The 17,791-nt window shown below is 37.3% G+C and overlaps 1 protein-coding gene across 1 annotated transcript; it reads right to left on the reverse strand.

Annotated features, from left to right (window-relative positions):
* Positions 1–11,158: 11,158 nt before the first annotated feature.
* LOC139692638 (uncharacterized) lies at positions 11,159–16,925 on the reverse strand. The gene is made up of 2 exons (XM_071590946.1): positions 16,794–16,925; positions 11,159–12,307 (listed from the first exon to the last, which is right to left on the reverse strand). The coding sequence occupies exons 1-2, from the start codon at positions 16,797–16,799 to the stop codon at positions 11,684–11,686; spliced, it is 630 nt and encodes a 209-aa protein (XP_071447047.1). The 5' UTR covers positions 16,800–16,925; the 3' UTR covers positions 11,159–11,683.
* Positions 16,926–17,791: the final 866 nt, after the last annotated feature.

A 17,791-nucleotide genomic window follows, 5' to 3' on the forward strand; every position in this document is an offset into this window, starting at 1 on the left:
CATGTGCCTTTGTTCATTTCATTTTGTCACCATTCGCCCCTATTCCAGCTCCGCTCACTGAGGTTTAATTTTAATATACAGGTTACGTGGACATTAACGGTTACTTTTTCACGAGTGAGGTGGTTAATTACAAATAAAGATTTAACACTTTGTTGGAGACAATGGAATTTTCTTAACTTGACGAAAATGTTTCGGCTATTTTATTTTGTCCCGTGTTAAAGTTTGTCGTGTTTGAATTTTGAAAGTTTTGTTGAAACATTTTCAAGCGGAAAATAATTTTTACGAAACTATAATTGGCTTTAGCGTAACTATTAACCCTTATCTTAATTATAGATATTTTTCGATGCAAACAAAATTGGTAGCATCATAGACTAAGGATAATAATGAGTACAATTCTGCCAAACGTGCTCCAAAGTATCATCTGGCCATTTTGCCTGGTAAAACAGTTTAATAAAATGACTACCACAATACAATATATATGCTCAAATTTAAGTGGAAAGCGCGCTCTACACCAGAATAACCCGGTTAGTGAATTATATGTATATAAATATGAAATTACACTTATGGCTATGCATCGTCTGAGTTATTAGATTTAATTAGATTAGGTGATGCTAGATAATCATCAAAAGGAACCCAAGGAGAAAGCAAAACTGTTGAGAGTTCGGACTTTTTAAAAAGAATAGATTTTCTCTTCTCGTGAAATAATTAACATGAAATTTATAGAAGAAACGATGTTGCCACATTTAAACATTATGTCCAATCAATTATAAGAGATTCCAGGCATTCTGAATATCCGAGCATTAAAGAGAGAAAAATTTGATTCAAGAATTAATTTAGGTGATTTAAATGCCCATCTAATTTAATAAAAAAGAATATTGTCAGAATCAATTTTTTTACAGCCGTCGTTGTTAGAAAAGGAACCTCCTGTTGCCCTGTGGAGAGGTTTTATTATGGTTTTAATTCACGCTTTTGAACTTTAAAATTATTTCATCAGAATGCATTTTGGGAACTGATAGTTACTCGTACATGAGTAATTTAGTTTTTAATTTCTAATTTCTTATCTGCGATGAAAATTTTGCGATAATCTTATTATTTAAATGCTTATGTTTGGATACTTTAAATTTAGCCTTTTATTTGTCTATCAGTGCTTTAAATCCTAAATTTTTGTGTTTCAGATTGATCATAACGTTGTTTCCTTGTGTAGGAGGACACACGTGATCGCACCACCTGAAATTTTAATGTAGAATTTTGATCTTCGTTTATTTACGTATTTATTTTCCAGTTATGGACACCCATTTAATAACGCAGCCCAGGGAAAATGTTATGCCGGGGTTGGGCGATCTCAAGGATAAAGTAAATTTGAATATATCTGAATGAAAGAGGAGATAAACCTAAGGAAGTAAATAGTAAAGTCACGTCTTAGTGAATGGAGTAAAGCTAACGGGAATCAAAATTTTCTCGATTCATATCATATGGAGACGAATTAAATTGGCAATACTTGATACTGTATTTCGATGTGACTGAACGTTTTGCATGTCAATTTTACAACAATGGTAGTTTTTTTTCGCAATTTAGTACATATCTACTTGTTTTGTCTTAGGGTACTTTTCCACCATGAAACATACAGTAATCGGATCGTCATTGAGACTAAATTTTTATTATTTAATTTTCATAGCCTTAGGGCAGAAAAATCAACTTTTGTATACTTTATCTGTAGCTCTATTATCTCATTGTTCTTCAATCATGGCGTACTGTAGACTTGGTATGAGGAAAAAATTACCTCGAAAATAATTTAATATAATTACAAAATATTTCGTAAATATTTTGGTTATATGGCGTATATCAAACTTCTTCGTAAAAAATTTTCCTTTATCCTTCTGTACGTACAGGTTCTGCCCTAAAAATAAGTGGAATGCTATTTTTCCTGCCTAAATGGAAGGCTAGTCCTTGGCGATTAGTGTCGTGAATGGAAGTGGAAAGTCTTGGGAAAGCAATACGAACCGTGTCAGTTGCCTATGGGCCGTTATAATATGCGGATCGCTGCTAGACTGGACCCCTGTTCGAGGCTCACGTCACGAATCAACAACGAAACAATGATGCCCACGACCAATGGAGCATTGATACGTGTGCATGATAAAATACGCGATAGAAATGGTTAAGGATGCTAATGGAGATGAAGCATTGGGATGGTTTTCCGCTTGGACAGCATGACACGAAAGGGTAGAGTAGAGGTTGACGACGAGGACTGCCTTCGACGTCCGTCAAAGTGACAGTGCGGCGGAAATATGCAAAAAGTGAGAGATACACACAATTTCGATCTACGTCTGAGTGCCAGAATGATAGCAGAAAGTGAAATATTCCGGAAACCACATTGCATTGCATCCTTGCAGAAGATTTAGTCTTGAGAAAGGCTTGTGTCAAGATGGACCCCAGTTGCTGTCGGAAGTTCAGAAGGCTGCTCGTGTGACACACAAACGTGATCTAATGGACCGCTGTGAAAGTGAGATAAAGCCCCGATGGCACTTGTGAACTTTTTTTGTTCCCAAGAAAAAAAAGAAGCTTGAAAGATAGCCATTTTGGAACGCTGGATAACGTCAAAGAGGCTGTGACGAGGCGCCTGGAAGAGGTTCCCGTCGGTCTTCCAGGAGGTGTACCACGACCGGCAGGACTGGCATCGGTGTATCTATGTACAAGGGTGCTATTTTGAAGAATTTTATTATGTACTTTTATCTGCAATATATTTCCCCCCGGATTTATGCTACTTATTTTTAGAACATACCCTGTAAGGTTTTTCTTATGCCACTGGTATTTTGAAAAATGCCATTTATCCCGCTTTATGGTTACAAAAAGTGAGCAGTTGCATTGAGAAAATTATTCCATATTTCCCAAATGTTTGGCCTAGGGAGATATGGAAAGGGCATAGAAAATCACTCATTTTGTAGAGCGAAATGATCTCGTATAAGCGAGTTAATAATTCTGATATACATTTTAAATTTTCTGCACGGAACTGATGCTTGTTTCAAGCCCACCAATGTTTCTCGAGGTTTCACATTAATTTTACTCTTGCGATACTCTTAACAGTTTGTGGCTCTGTTCTTACGAAATGTCATCATGGATATACACTTTTATTTTCTCGGACATATTGTGACAAACTTTTACTTTATAAAGGGAATCATGAGGGCAATTATTCAGAGGGAAAGATATTACTACCTACTCGATCACCGTTCTACTCCATATTAACATTGTCGGAATCATTAGAGAGCTAATATTGTTGATCCATCATACTAGTTTGTCAACTTACTGTGCTGGCCACTTAAGATTTTTTTATCTACGTGCTCACCAGTAATCAAACAAGGCGTATTCTAAAAATTGAATCAATCACAGAAAAGATATAATATATATGATCACAGAAGCGGCAAATTATAAACGCGGAAAGGCTCAGAAGAAGTAGATTTTCTTGTGAGACGAAGGAGAAGGTGGGTAGAGGAGAGGATAAAGGGACGATTGCTAGCGTTAGAGAGAGAGAAATCTTATATAGTGATAAACTTCTTCCGACTTCGATTTGTTAAATGGGGCGTTAGTAATAAAAGCATAGAAGTATCTTCAAGGAAACATTTTATTCCAGAACTCATTAAAAGAATTTGATACACATTAAAAGTTGAATAGTACTGAATCAACCACGCAAGATATGGAAGCAATCTGGTAAAATGAGCAATGCTCGTGATAAAATAAAAACTATATATTTTACAATAAGATTACAAAGAGTTAACTCAAGCTCAAGGAAATATTGCAAGAGAAGTTACTTTACATATTTTTTGGCAAAAAATTTAAGAAAACAAAAAGTAGACTTTTAGAGGTTACTGATTTCATATCCTCTCATTGCCGGCCTCGGTGGGGGCGGGGTAACGTCCTCGCCTACCAACCCAAAGGTCGCGGGTTCGATTCCCGCCTAGTTGGGTTTCCCTCCATCTAGGGTTTGGTTGTATGTGATTGTCTTCAATATAATGTCTGTAATGTAAGGTTAGGTGGAAGAAGGGAACAAGGGTAGTCTCAACCTCGCCCAATTAAGCCGATAAATAAATAAATAAATATTTCTCATTGGTCGTGCCGCCCGTTGTTAATGCGCTGATAGTAGTTTCTTAACACCAACAATTAAAGTCTGGAATACTGTAGATACACACACGGAAGAATATGGAATGCCAAATTTATGACTGGAAGCGACTGCCTGAAGGTCAAGCTCACCAGTAAATGCAGCATTATTGTCACATTTTTGGTAACTGGATAACCTTCAGGGAAATATTTTATGAGCACATCATTTATCAGTCATAAATTTTATCTCCAAAATCACGGGCCACATTTTTATATCGTCAGCGTCACATTGGACCGTTTGGAAATAAAGATCATTCAAAAAAGCTATATTCCTTCCTATAGATCTTTTTCCCCGTCACTTATTATGGAGAGGGTTGAATTTTTATGCTGCTTGATTTCCAGCATCATTCTTTGGTGTTTACTTGAGCGACGTCGTTGGCTGACATAGTTTTCCCGGTAAAAAATCTCCGATACTCCGAATTGAAGTTCATTATTTCATGCTCTCGTAGTAGCCACTGGGGTAGGATATAGTGTAGGGAAGAAAAATCATACCAGTTTCCAAAATCATATTAATAAGATTAGGAAAATCCCAACTTATTTCTCTCAGGGTTGGGTTAACGGGCCTTGAACATAAATTTGTATCGTATAGTGCGGAGGAGTGAATGACCTTACGTTTTGATAACCTATACATACCATGTAACACACCAATGATTGTGAATTGGGAATGATTAATTAAAAAGAGAATTGTTTATTTATTCACCATTTACAGCTATGTGATCAATGCTGAATATAAGATATTTGAAAGTATCTCTCACAACTTTTGGCCACGTGAATGGAATGCCAAGAATAAACATGGAAATTCGGTTGTGGAAAATCTGGGACCTCCAATGAATAATTTGAAATCTATAAGAGTTAAATCTCCCAGTAATTAATGCTAACTGGACATAAGAAAAATTAGAATGAATAGGGGAATTTGCTTTATTTTTCCTTTTGATTGCCATTGTCCGAACATAGTTGACCTATCACTGAGATTTCCTTTATGCTGCACTCAGATAAAAATTGTCTAGAATAAATGAGAAATTTTCTTTAATGCATTTACTGGGGATGTTATTTCAGCTAATTTACCAATTAATATTCGCCGAATTTCCACCAAATAGTTTTAATTGATCAAGTTAAAATTTAATTATCATGATTGAAGTCGCACATTGTAATAACACGATTAAATTGATTGAAATACATTCATTTAAATGTACCATGGATTTAATTTCTCTCTATGTCCGTAAATGATTTTGATGCATAATGTAATAAACTATCACTAATTTTTACAGTTTTTGAGAGTAACCTTATTTTAAAAATATATAACAGCTTTGAATTTGTAGTTTTAGGTACTCGTATTCCATTGTTCTAAATATTTTACGGTTTCTCTTGTGTGAATTTAAGTTTTACGTTACGTTTATTATAAATATCCATTAGCGCGGTTAGAAATGCATGACATTTCCAAATTCTTGCATGATTAAACATGCATGTAATACTTAAGGGTTAAGTTTCAACAGCTACCCCTTGTTACACAAAGTATTACACTTTCAAAGCTGGTACTTTATCGATAATTGAACGTTTTTTGGCGAATTAATCGAGTTACTAAATATAACCCTGGTGGAAATATGAGGTAAAAATAATTTAACAGTTATTATTGTTCCGTATGTATTATTCAGCGCTTAAGTCGGGTATTTTCGAGACAGTATTTGATAGTTGTTTAACTTGGCGATAGGTTCGTTGAAAAAAATGGGCATCCTTTTTGACTGTTATGCGTGTAAAATGGGTCATATAAAAACTGATTTTTTTTGAAAAGTTGTGATTCATTCTAAAAAAGAGAAATAGCCTAAACTAACTAACAGTAAGGAAAATGGTCAAATGAAGAGATATGGTGTAAAAGGAATTATTGAGAATAGGATATACGAGTAAATATGTACAGACTTTGGGAGAGGTAAAGGGGCGCATATTCCGAGTAGTGGGAGTTGACCTACCGAGTGGAGATGGGAAGAGGATATTCGCGCAGTGGAAAGAACCATTAATGAGGGAGAGTAGGCATGGCGGGTCAGATGTCCATCTGCGTTGGGTGAAATGTGAAAGACGAAGGGATAACGAAATTTCTCCACGTGGACAGAATGCGAGGGAAGGTACACGATGACTGACTATGGTGAAAAGGAAATTGATGGGGCTGAGTAACGTAGCGTGGTTGGGCTGCCAGTCGGCCGTACGGGTGAGCGGTTTCCCAGAATGTGAGGACTCGTCTGGGAAACACTGATTTCAGAGCAAGGGGATCAGTAATTTTGGTGAAACGGTCAAGTTAACCCAAAGGGGACGTTGCTGTAAAGCGATTGCCTTTAATGTGCTCTAGAAACTTCAATATGTGTTTTAAAGTGACTTCTGCATCAGGATTATAATGTGTGTAAGGTGTCAGAGGCTTAGCAATATTTATATGTGAAAGGGAGAGAAATGAAATCCAAGGAAAATGACGTTATAATTGAATTAGCTTAATTTACGCATATTGCCAATGACAGCACCCATTATCGACCAATATTAGGGTAGATCGTAAAGAAAATGAGTCAGCAAAGCTAATGAGATAATTACAATATCTCGGGTAAGTTTGCCAAGCCAGTTACAGCTGAATAACAACAGCTAACAGCATGAGCTTTTATTGATGCCTGAAAAAAATCTACAGTATATATGGTATACTAGTAATGACCAGCGGGAGATAAATTCGGGTCTAGTATTCCCTCATGCCAAACGAAGAAGCCAAGAAATTAATCTTGAAAAATTGGAACCCCTTTCTTGAGAACAAAAAACAGAGAGTTAACAAAGTATTTCTAAATTTCTTATCGGAGAAGTTGGGAAATCAAAAAGACAATCTACAATTTAATTGGTGTAAAAATCAGGTGGAATATCAAATGTGTTCTGGAAAAATTTATACTTTCTGAAACCGCCAATATGGTCTGTTTTATCTAATATATTGGAGAAAACAAGTAAAAGGACCTTAGTATAGGTTTTAACATCCTAAATGTACACGCTTGCAGGAAAAAGTCTCTAAAAATGCTTAACATACCGATATAACCCCGTAAAAGTACTCTTCTGAAGCTTTTGCCATGTATAAGGTAATGAAAAGTTTTTTTCCGGTGCATTGAAGCAGGAAAATACCGTGTTTGAAATGGAGAAGGACAAAAAAGCAATAGAAAGGGGCAATGCAAAGCAAGACGGGCGTCTTAATGCTCCTGAATCACGTCTTTGAGTACCCAATGAGAAGTACAAGTACCTGTCTTAGTTTTAATGTGAACTTATTGGGTAATAATCTAAACAGCGCCTTAAGATTTACTTTTTCTTTTTGGTAAAGCTCATTGTTTACAGGGAATTAAACGAATTCATACAAAGGCTAAATTATTTAATGATTTACATGAGTTTGAACTAGACATCTCATTAACATCCCCCTGAGTTTGTAACATCAACACTATTTATTCACGTTTCCGTAGATGGTTGCTGTAAAACTATCGCAGCCTTAACAGTTTCATGTAGATATCACAATAATTTAATATTTTGTTCATGTTTATTCTTGGATAATGATGAATTGATCAATTGTAAAAATTATAATGCCCTGAAATCAGCCTAATGAACCTTATCTACACCATACTTGCAGCCTTTAAACACCAAATGTTAATGACAACTGAATAAAATCTGCAAAATTTAAAATACACAACTTTTTTCACTGCTTTTCTAACGCAAATTATCAGCAAGAAATATATATACATCTACTTAATACCCCACAAGCCGCCGCAAGGGCGTGTGGCGGGTGTTAGGATACCACCCGTAATTTGGAAAAGAAAAAGAAAAAAAACCGCATGCAATAACCACAAAATCATATATACACAAAAAAAAACATGGCATACATTCATGCATGAACACTTACACCCCACACACATGCTAACACTCAATCTACATCTTACATACTCATGCACCTGAAAGTATACCTAACAGCTTTGCAGTGTTTCACTTTGCTCCGACTTGTAAATTCAATGTTTTCAATATTTCTAAGGTGACTTCGGTTTCTTACTATTATGATTTCTGATTGTTCGGGGAAAGAATGAGTATTTGTACCTATCTGTCCTGGAATCTATCTCCCTTAGTTTATCTTTGTGGTCTGATCTACCTAAGTAGTGTGGGGCTAATATATATAATATATATAAAATATATTTAAAGAACAAATGAGGCGATCGAAACTTTTCTTTAGTTGTATTGGATTACTACTTGCCATAAATACAGGTTTCATCAGAAGGAATAAACTTAAAAATTTTATCAATTAAAAATAATTTAAGCCATTTAATTTGGTCAAACAGAGATCGATTAAAGGTAAGATTTCACTTATCTTATTTTCTGCGTCAAGGAGGCCAGATAAGAGAATATTATAAAATTATATTGTACCTTAGCACAAGATTTCCCAAGTTTTTCTGAGGTCACCCCCGCCATATAACCGGTGCGAATGCTACTAGCATCTCTCCCAATGTTTTAATACTTATTTCGGCTAGAATTTTCTCTTATTTATAATTCCATTTCAAATATGGAGAAATAATATTCTAAAGTTTTAGGAGACATCGGAGGACTCCTTTTTGGAGATTATTTCATTTTATTCTACTTTTATTTGTTAGAAATAACAAAAAAATGGTTGCTGCAGTGCAGAAACATATCAATACACACATTTTAATTTAATGCAGTTATTTCATGTCGTGTAGGCACAATTATTATTGAAGCGATAAGTTACGATTTTTGCCTCTTTAAAAAAATATTCTCGCTTCCATAAACCTTGTATTAACAATTATTAGTAGTTTTTATAGGAGGCCACCGACAGCTAAGGTAATTTGTGCCATTAGGGATGGATGAGAAAGGTAGGGTGGAGAGAAACCCGGTGTTGGCTTTAGCCTACTCATATCGAAAGGCGCCAAGGGGTCTAGGGCCAAGGGGACAGTTTTAACGTCTCATCCGACGAACGTCGTACTCGCTCAAAGTGCTCTTCACAAAGCAACTCAAGGGATCGGGATACCGCTGAAAAGTATTTGTTGTTTCCAGGATTTGAACCTGAGCCCTCTCGGTGGGAAGCCTGCACGCAGGCCACCGCACCATCCCAATCCATTTGAATTAATGAGTTCGATCCAAATTTTTAAGTAAGTAAACTTTTTTGGCCCTATTTCTTACTACAGCATAACTACAACTTTTTAACGGCTCTTGAAGTTGGCTGATGAATTTTGACGAGCTTTTCTTTGAAAATTAATGAAACTTTTTATGGGAATAATTCAACCTTAATGGTTATTTAAAAGAAATGAGTGACGCTTGGAAAAATTTGAAGAATTCACCATAAGTATTGAATGATATCAAGAATTTTTATGACGACATTAGTTTTCTTCCAGTGAGCGAGAACTTAAAAATAACTTCGATGCTAAACTTTTCTTAGATTTCGAAGGCCGATGGCATGAGATGAAGGACGAAACATATACGTCCAGGAAATGTAAGAGCACAGGAGAAATAATCCAATGTGACGTTACTGTCGTGGATCCAACATTGTTGAGCTTTATGTTTTTTCACAGAACTTTTGCATGCTAGAAAATGAAGACATAATCTTTTTATTTACGTCTAACTCAGAACTTCTATGTCCCTTGTCTGGCGTGACGTTGACTATGACGTTGTAGGTACATGGCGTTGGTACTTAAAATTCTTGAAAGATGTGATGTGATATTTATGCTACTTGATTTTAGAAATCGTCTCCAATGTTAATCTATTAGCTCAAAAAGTAGTTGGGAATTCGTGACATCGGTCCCATAGCCATAAGGAAGATTTCATTCTTTCTGAGGATTTCTCGACCAACGTTAAATCGTTTTGGATCTAGATTTATTTGTATAATCCCTGAAATTAGAAGAGACTTGGCTTTTCCAGTAAAATAGTTTTAATGAGACCTAGATTTCGCCACAGATATCTCCCAGTGTGGGAGATGTTACGCTGTAAAGAAACCTACAGGCCGTACTAAGACTTTTCTATTTGGAAAATCCTAGTGTCTTCTTTAAGTATGAAGAATTTCCACGCCTAAAACTGTGATATTTTGAATAACCCCTCCTTGTACCTCTTCGGTTCTACCTTTCTGTCTATCAGTTCTTTAGCATAATTGAAGGCGGAGTAGTTTGCTAATCTGCAATAGCAAATAAAAACTTAAATTTGAGAGAAGAGTGAATAGGACAAAAGAATATGTAGCAATTATAACAACTAGCGGCATTAATTAGTTATAAACTGCATTTAAGAGAGTATTGTGGACTGCAATATGCGATATGCGTTCATGCCAATATGTAAAATCGATAAAGGGTTTTGAATTTAAAATGCGAAAAGCCCCTTGGTGGTTCATGACCGTATCCCATAAAAAAAGACACATGCTGTGATGAATGATAACCTGTAACTGTGAAACTAAGCGGAATGCATATAAAAAAGCGGAATATGTATGAATAATATATTGGAACCTAGAACTAGGTAGATTCTTATCTCTAGGCCCTCCCGAATTTTGAATTGGTCACCTTACTTTGCTCCATGTGGCTCCAGCTGAAGGTCGGAGCCCAACCTTAACCTTGGGAAAATTGGGAGCAAAACAAATTAATCTTCCATTTGATGGTGAAACATTATGGCTATAAATTACTGTCAATAGAAAATTTGGTTGCTTTAATCCCCACGATTCAGGATTTTTGTGAGCATTACGCTGAGTCCAGTATTACTTCCCATTAAAAATCCTATGGCTATGTTCTTCTCATCAATGTAGTGTAATGACTTGCTTATAATGGCGTTCTTTAAAGGAAATGCTGTTCCTTTGAGTTCGTCGGACAGTGGAATTTAGGGATTTGATTTCACCTAAAGTTCAAGTTTTTATTATTAAAACGGAATAAAAATATTGGGATATTACTATGCTATACAATGATTTCCCTTCAGTATTTTTACTAGCATTTAGAAGGATAAAATAAGCAATGTAGAATACATATACAGAAACACATCCTCCAGTTTTACAAGTGTTTAATGATTATTCAAATAAAATTCAAATCATATTACAAATCTCATCATCGTAAAATATCCAAATATTATTTTGCACTCTTCACGAGGCTTAGGGCACGTGCGTCACCCTGCAGCTAATCAATTAGTCGAACATTTTGTCGAACCATTTTCTACCTGCACGTTTTTTTAAAGCTCGATTTGGTTGCCAAGGGCATTTATTCGCTTCTCACCCAAATTAGTCCACTTGTGATTATCCTATCTCCCGTTCTTGATTCCCAGAATTTTCTCCGCACACTGAGAAACTCTGAGGCGGAAAGCGGTGGACGTGACTCTCACAATTCTCTTTGGATTCCATCCGGGAGATGATGGATGAGAGAAATTCAAAATGGTCGAGGATAAAAAAAACACCAATCCTTCCATTCCCAGACGATCTCCCGTCTCTGCCCGTAGTCCGCGCACACGCCCCCTCTTATCCTCTCCCGACCAAAAAAAACCACGACCATCTCCCGAAACTCTCGCCTCTGTCTCCTCACCGCTCCGACTCCTCCTTCTTCTCCTCGGCCTTCTCGCCTCCATCCGATTCCTTGGCCGGCGTCGCAGCGGCCTTAGCGTCACCTGCGGGGCCGGGGGGTCCAGGGATCGTGGGGGGATGGAACGCTGGCGCGAAGAAGTATCCGGGGTGTGGACCGAATGGGTGGATGAACGGAGTTGGGTCAGGGATGGGGAATGCGAGGGGGTGGTAAAGGGAGTAGAAGGGCAGGGTTGTGGCCACGACAGTGGGCTCGGAGGTGCTGTTGGTCGTGCCCGGGAAGTTGACGGCCACATGGGTGATGGGGAGGGCCGGCGGGAGTTGCGGGGAGGCGGGCGAGGATGCTGTGGGGGCGTCGGAACCCTTCTCGGCAGCGGGCGCCTGCTCCGAGTCGCCCTCCTTGGCGGGGGTAGCCTTGGCCGGTGACGTGGCGGCTCCGGGAGCCGTGTGGAAGATAGGGTGGTCCAGGGGCAGGGAGTAGGCGGCACTCGGGAGCAGGGACCCGTCGGACCTCACGATGATGTTGTAGACTCTCGGGGTGCGGAGCAGCGGGAGCGGGTGCGCGAAGAAGCCCGCCCTGGCGACGCCCACTGTAAGGACTGCCACGAGGAGAATGGCGCAGACCTGGAGAGGGGAGATGTTTTATACTCGATATCACTTTTTGGTTCGGATTGGGGATTCGCGGAATTAGTCGTAAAGGAAGAAAATGAGAAAATTGAGTAGCTTCAGGCGTGATGTGGTGGAAGTCAAAGAAAAGTGCTACGATCAGTTATTCATGAAGAAAATGAGATTTTAAAATTGCAATAAACTTTAATTGAATAGCCGAGGCATGAAAAGTGTGAATATCAGTGATCGTTGACCATCCATATCACATTAAGGAACCTACCCAGCCTTACATGTATGTATGTGCACCTGTATTGATGTTCTGCATTTAAATCCATTCAAATGGTTTTGATGACTTAGTTTTGAACGGAAAGGGGCAAAGGAGTTTTGTTACCGAAAAAGTGTTCGATTGTGCTATTGTTTTCTCTGGTGTCCCGATCCAACACTCAGTTCCATTAAAATTTCAGTCAAAGAAAACACTTAAATAAACATGCTGTACGAGGCAGGTTTACAACACATCGATAAACTGGAATAGTCTATAGAACTAACAGTATCAGGCATGGTTTACCGGAACAATTTCATTTAAAGAAGTATGTTTATATATTTTAATATTAATATGCATATTTTTGTGTAGATATGCATGTAATATGTGGGTATATAATCCATAGACACAGTATTTAATCTGAAGGTTGTTTTAGTTGGTATCGGTAGAGTTCACCCTATACTAAGCTTAACTGCATACTCGGGAATCGAACCCAGGCCCTCTGGTCCGTAGTCCATCGCTCCATTACGGGAGTAACTCGTTCACCCCATGCATGCATATACATATAAATGTATATATAGTATGTATGTGTGTGTGTACATGTATATGCTGGCGAGTGCGGACAAATTATAAAAGAATAGGAGAAAAAATTTTTAACGCAAAACTAAACAAAGGATACTCGCAAATAAGTTAATGTAATGGAATATATTAAAAAAACGACATTTTTGAAAATCGTCATTTTTTCAGTGTGGCTGGACGACCAAAAGAATGAAAAAATGTCCATTGAAAAAGTTCTCACTTCCCTTAATCTACTTTTGACTGAGGTGCTCGTCATGCTCTGATTATGGCTAACTTTTCATTTTCAATGTTTGAAAGAGGGTTTTCCTGTGTACCCAATTCATATAGCCTACTTAGGGTGGCTGAAAATTTTGGAATTTGGCACGTTGGCAATTTTTCCGTCAAATATAATGGTTAAATTCTGAAATTGGGCGGGGGTTAGGGAAAATTATTTAAAGTGGCAAGAGAAATACTTCAGAGATATACCAAAATATCATGCAGATCTTTAACGATTTAAATACCAAGATTTCTTTACTTTTGATTACTATAAGTTACTTATTTTACGCACAAAAAGTTGATCAAATCCGTTCCTACGAATATTTAGTTTTATTTTAGCATCCCAGGCTCTTGTTTGGGTTAATTATATTTTCCAGTGGGAATATACTTGGTTTTATAGAAGATTATAGTGTTAAATTCCTTAAATATTGCATTCATCGATAATACACGTATAAAAACAACTAATTCAAAAAGCTAAAAGTAGTAGCGTGTCGTAAAGATTATAAAAAATCGGTGAACTCATATTTTTACAACTAATGCTTGGCGCATTTTTAATAATGCAAGAGTAATGTAGCGGTATTGAAATATTTGTGACTTTTACAAAAAATGACTTAAATATGACGGTATTTATTTATAATTTTTAACTATTCGATATGTAGGATATTATTAAATAATGACTTCTTGGTATATATTTTTCTGGTATTTTAAACATTTTCAAGTGTTCCGAGATTTACATAAATATTTAAATCATATTAACAGTACATCATGCAATCGTAGTCATGTTTATAAAGGATGCATGCATACATGAATGTATAAAATTACAGGAGAAATTAAAGAAATTCATAGCTATACCATTTTCTTTGCCAGAAAATCCAGATAAATCGCTAGCTTAATTGCCTAGTGCTTAAAACCTTGATTCCTATGTAAATGACCATTGGTGTAATGAATGATAGGATATTAAATGTATTTTAAATCGTTGAATTATTGGTAAATGAAGATTGTTTCAATAATTCTTTGAGTGTGATTCATATTCATAGGTGGACCTCAAAGTCACGCCTCTCTATCAATGTGAATAATAAGAAAAGTACTGTTGTTCTGTGCTATTGTTTTTCCCTCTAAATGTTTAAGAGTAGTATTGATGTCGCAATTCCAAAACTGTTTCAAACATACAAATTTCGTTCAAGAAATCTTGCGCAAGAAACATAATCTGGTTGACGTTGCAATCGCGGTGATATGTAACGGAAATCGACATGGACAATTAGTTACTATCTAACTCCTTGTGCAGAACCTAAGTCGAAAATTACTTCAATGTTTAATGCTTTCCTGTATAATTCACAATGCTTTGGAATTCTGTACTTAAGTTCGTACATCGCGCTCAAAGATTCGCAACCTTTGATCAGTACTCAGGGGCTCTAATTCCTTTTCCATGTCAACACATGTTTCCTTTGATTGCATGCCCATATTACTTTATTTTATTAATCTTCGAGAATATCGACAGAAATACGTTAAGGGTCCCGCGTTAGTTTCCCTAATGCCTGTTCTCATAAAAAAATCTGTGGCCGCGCGAAGGCCCCGCAAAGTAATGTGTTGTTGCTGATAAAACCTTTCTATGAGACATGAAATATAATTTTATGAATACTAATATAAAAGTGGGAAGCTGACAAAATACCGATAAATATGTTTAGTATGGCATGAGCTAATAGGTGTGAGTGCTAAAAACATTATAATGGCTAAAGTATAGAATGTGCGCACATGGTCTTGAGTTAGTATATAGTTAATTTTGGTAGTTATGTCAAAGCTCGTTTATATATGTATATATTTATTTATTTATATATGCTCTTCTAATGGTGTCATAGGTAAAATATGAATAAAACGTATCATTAGACAACATTAAAATAAATTATGCTTTGTATTGACACTATTTGCAAAAATTACAGGTGTCTATTACCTTAAGAATACTCTACTGAATATTTATTACTCTTCGCCATTTAAGAAAATTTGCTAAAATAATTACATTCGAATAATCAACAACTAATAGTATTGTATTAAAACTCAATCAGGAGAATTGAATAAGACAAAATAAAATAGAAAACTTGTATTTCCTGATTATAAGATGAAATTCGCACTATTGGTTAATGCGTTCGATGTTTAGGGCCAAATATGAAATTAATTTTGATTGACAGCGTTTATACAAGTGAGAAATGCAACAATAAGTAATATAAAAATGTTGAAACTCTACATTTGACAAAAAAGGTCGTAGAATCTCTAAATTTCAATAATTACATTTCGTTTAATTTTCATATCCTATTGGCATTGGAGAGTTAAAAGGAAAGTAATGAAAATGAATTGTTAAAAGAGTATTGGTCGCGCAATTACGATAATTAAGAAAGGGATATTAATTCTACTGAATTCTTTGAAAGTCACATTTGAAACAGTTATAAGTGTAAACAATTCGTAGACCTTTTTGTAGCATTTGTACATAGGCGAGAAACTAAGTCGACTGTGCAAAAATTCCTTTAATATATTTCTACCAATGAGAACAAAATAAAAAATGATTTAAAATATGAATGAAAAATGTACAAACTGAATGACAACCATCTTGTACATATATTAAAAAAGTCATTAATCATTAAAAACAAGAAAAACAGTTACATTATAATGAGAATATTTCTAATCAGTGAATTTATAGGATTGCAATTTAAAATGAATAATTTAAATCGCATCTCACGTGATGGAAATTTCCAATTAATCCAATATAATAAAAAAAACTTGGCACTTAGAATGTAGGATTAAAAACATTGGATTGCAAAATACGTCGCAAACGCGCCTTTCCAGCGATGACTGCACCTTAAAATCCCCAATGATGGGCCAACAGTAATCACACAGTTATGTCCAAGCCGGAAATACCAGCATCAGCACCAGAGCTGACGTTAAAATAAAAAAAAACGTCACACCAGTGCCTGCGTAAAGCGATCGCACGTGATCGTTGAATGAGCGGCATACACCTTCACCAGAGGCACCAACACCACTACTGGCGCACTCCTGTTTCTTCTGGAATTCCCCCAAAGCTATTATCCACAACGACTACTGCTACTTCAGGAAACAGTCCCCTCTGATGTGATTTAACTACGAGCAGCCATTCCAGTTTTCAAAATGTTTTTCCCCTCAACTTCCCCTACGCCCATTTGGCGCGGCTCGTGGCCCAGGAGCAGCAGTTCTCCTTATAATCCTCGCTAAGGCTCCTTGCCTATTGTCCTCCCCCACCCCTAAAAACCTCTATCCGTCCGCATCCCCCCAACCCACCGTCCACGCCCTGAACTCACACATCACACCATAACTCCCACCACGCCTCACCCGCTCTCCTTCCTTCCTGCCCCCCCCACACTCACACACCTTTAACCCGTCCCTTACCTTCATTTCGCTAGAACTGAGTCGAGGTGCGCTGTTTGTTGAATATCCTCCTTCTGCCAACCAACCAACTAAACCGCCCTCTTCAGCTCTCGATTTTCTCTCTCCGCCCAAGGAGAATCGAATGGTTACGGATCACAGTGAGCAGAGGCCTTTTATATGCTTGCAAGGTCTCCTCTCTCTCTCCCTGTCTGCCTCTCTTTCTCTCCCTCGCCCCTGTTTTCTCTTTCTCTGTGTCTCTCACCCTCTCCCGCTCCCCTCCATCGGCTCCCCATCCTTCTTTGTCCATTCTATTCCTATGTTTCCCCACTCTCAATCTCTACCCATCACATTCTCGCTCCTCCCACCTCCACCCTTAAACGTACGCGTAATTAAAGAAATTTCACATGCGTACACCTCAAAACCATAGAGACCAGATACATAAACATGCATATGAAGTTTCTCTGCGGATCTTCATGTTCCGCTCGTGATCGCTTCTCACACCCCCGCACCTCTTGTGCATTAAAAAAAAGTAGCCGCATTCATCTCCTAACCACCGCGTGACGAACACGGTGCAAACTCTCCGGGTTTTACGGCTTCTCATAGAATCCCCCCTGGATGGATTGGGAAATAAACAAATCGTGGGACTCCACGCGACGCCCTTCTCCAGGACTTCAATTACACCTTTCCCTCTAATTCCATAGTCGTACTTGGTTGCTCTCAGTTGCACGGATTCCTTTTGATGAATTTCTCGTCCTTGCCGAGCACCATTTACTTGGGTCTTGCTGTGATTTTTTTGCATATAAATTTTCTCTCCGCACGTATTCCTGAGAAAAAATTGAAATGTTTTTTTTCAAGGTATTAACTTGCTTTAGTTTTTATGCAGGCCGCCATCGTCGCCTCGCCAATAAATTCCGTTCAAACTTAAACCCACGCCCAAACCTTCTGGCCGGCTGTACCCACTATCAATGGGCCATCTCTGCAAATCTCCATTCTAGATTCATTTTTTAATTAGTGATACC

This window comes from Hetaerina americana, unplaced genomic scaffold, assembly GCF_022747635.1.
Source record: "Hetaerina americana unplaced genomic scaffold, ioHetAmer1.1.p SCAF_1, whole genome shotgun sequence".
Classification (NCBI taxonomy): domain Eukaryota; kingdom Metazoa; phylum Arthropoda; class Insecta; order Odonata; family Calopterygidae; genus Hetaerina; species Hetaerina americana.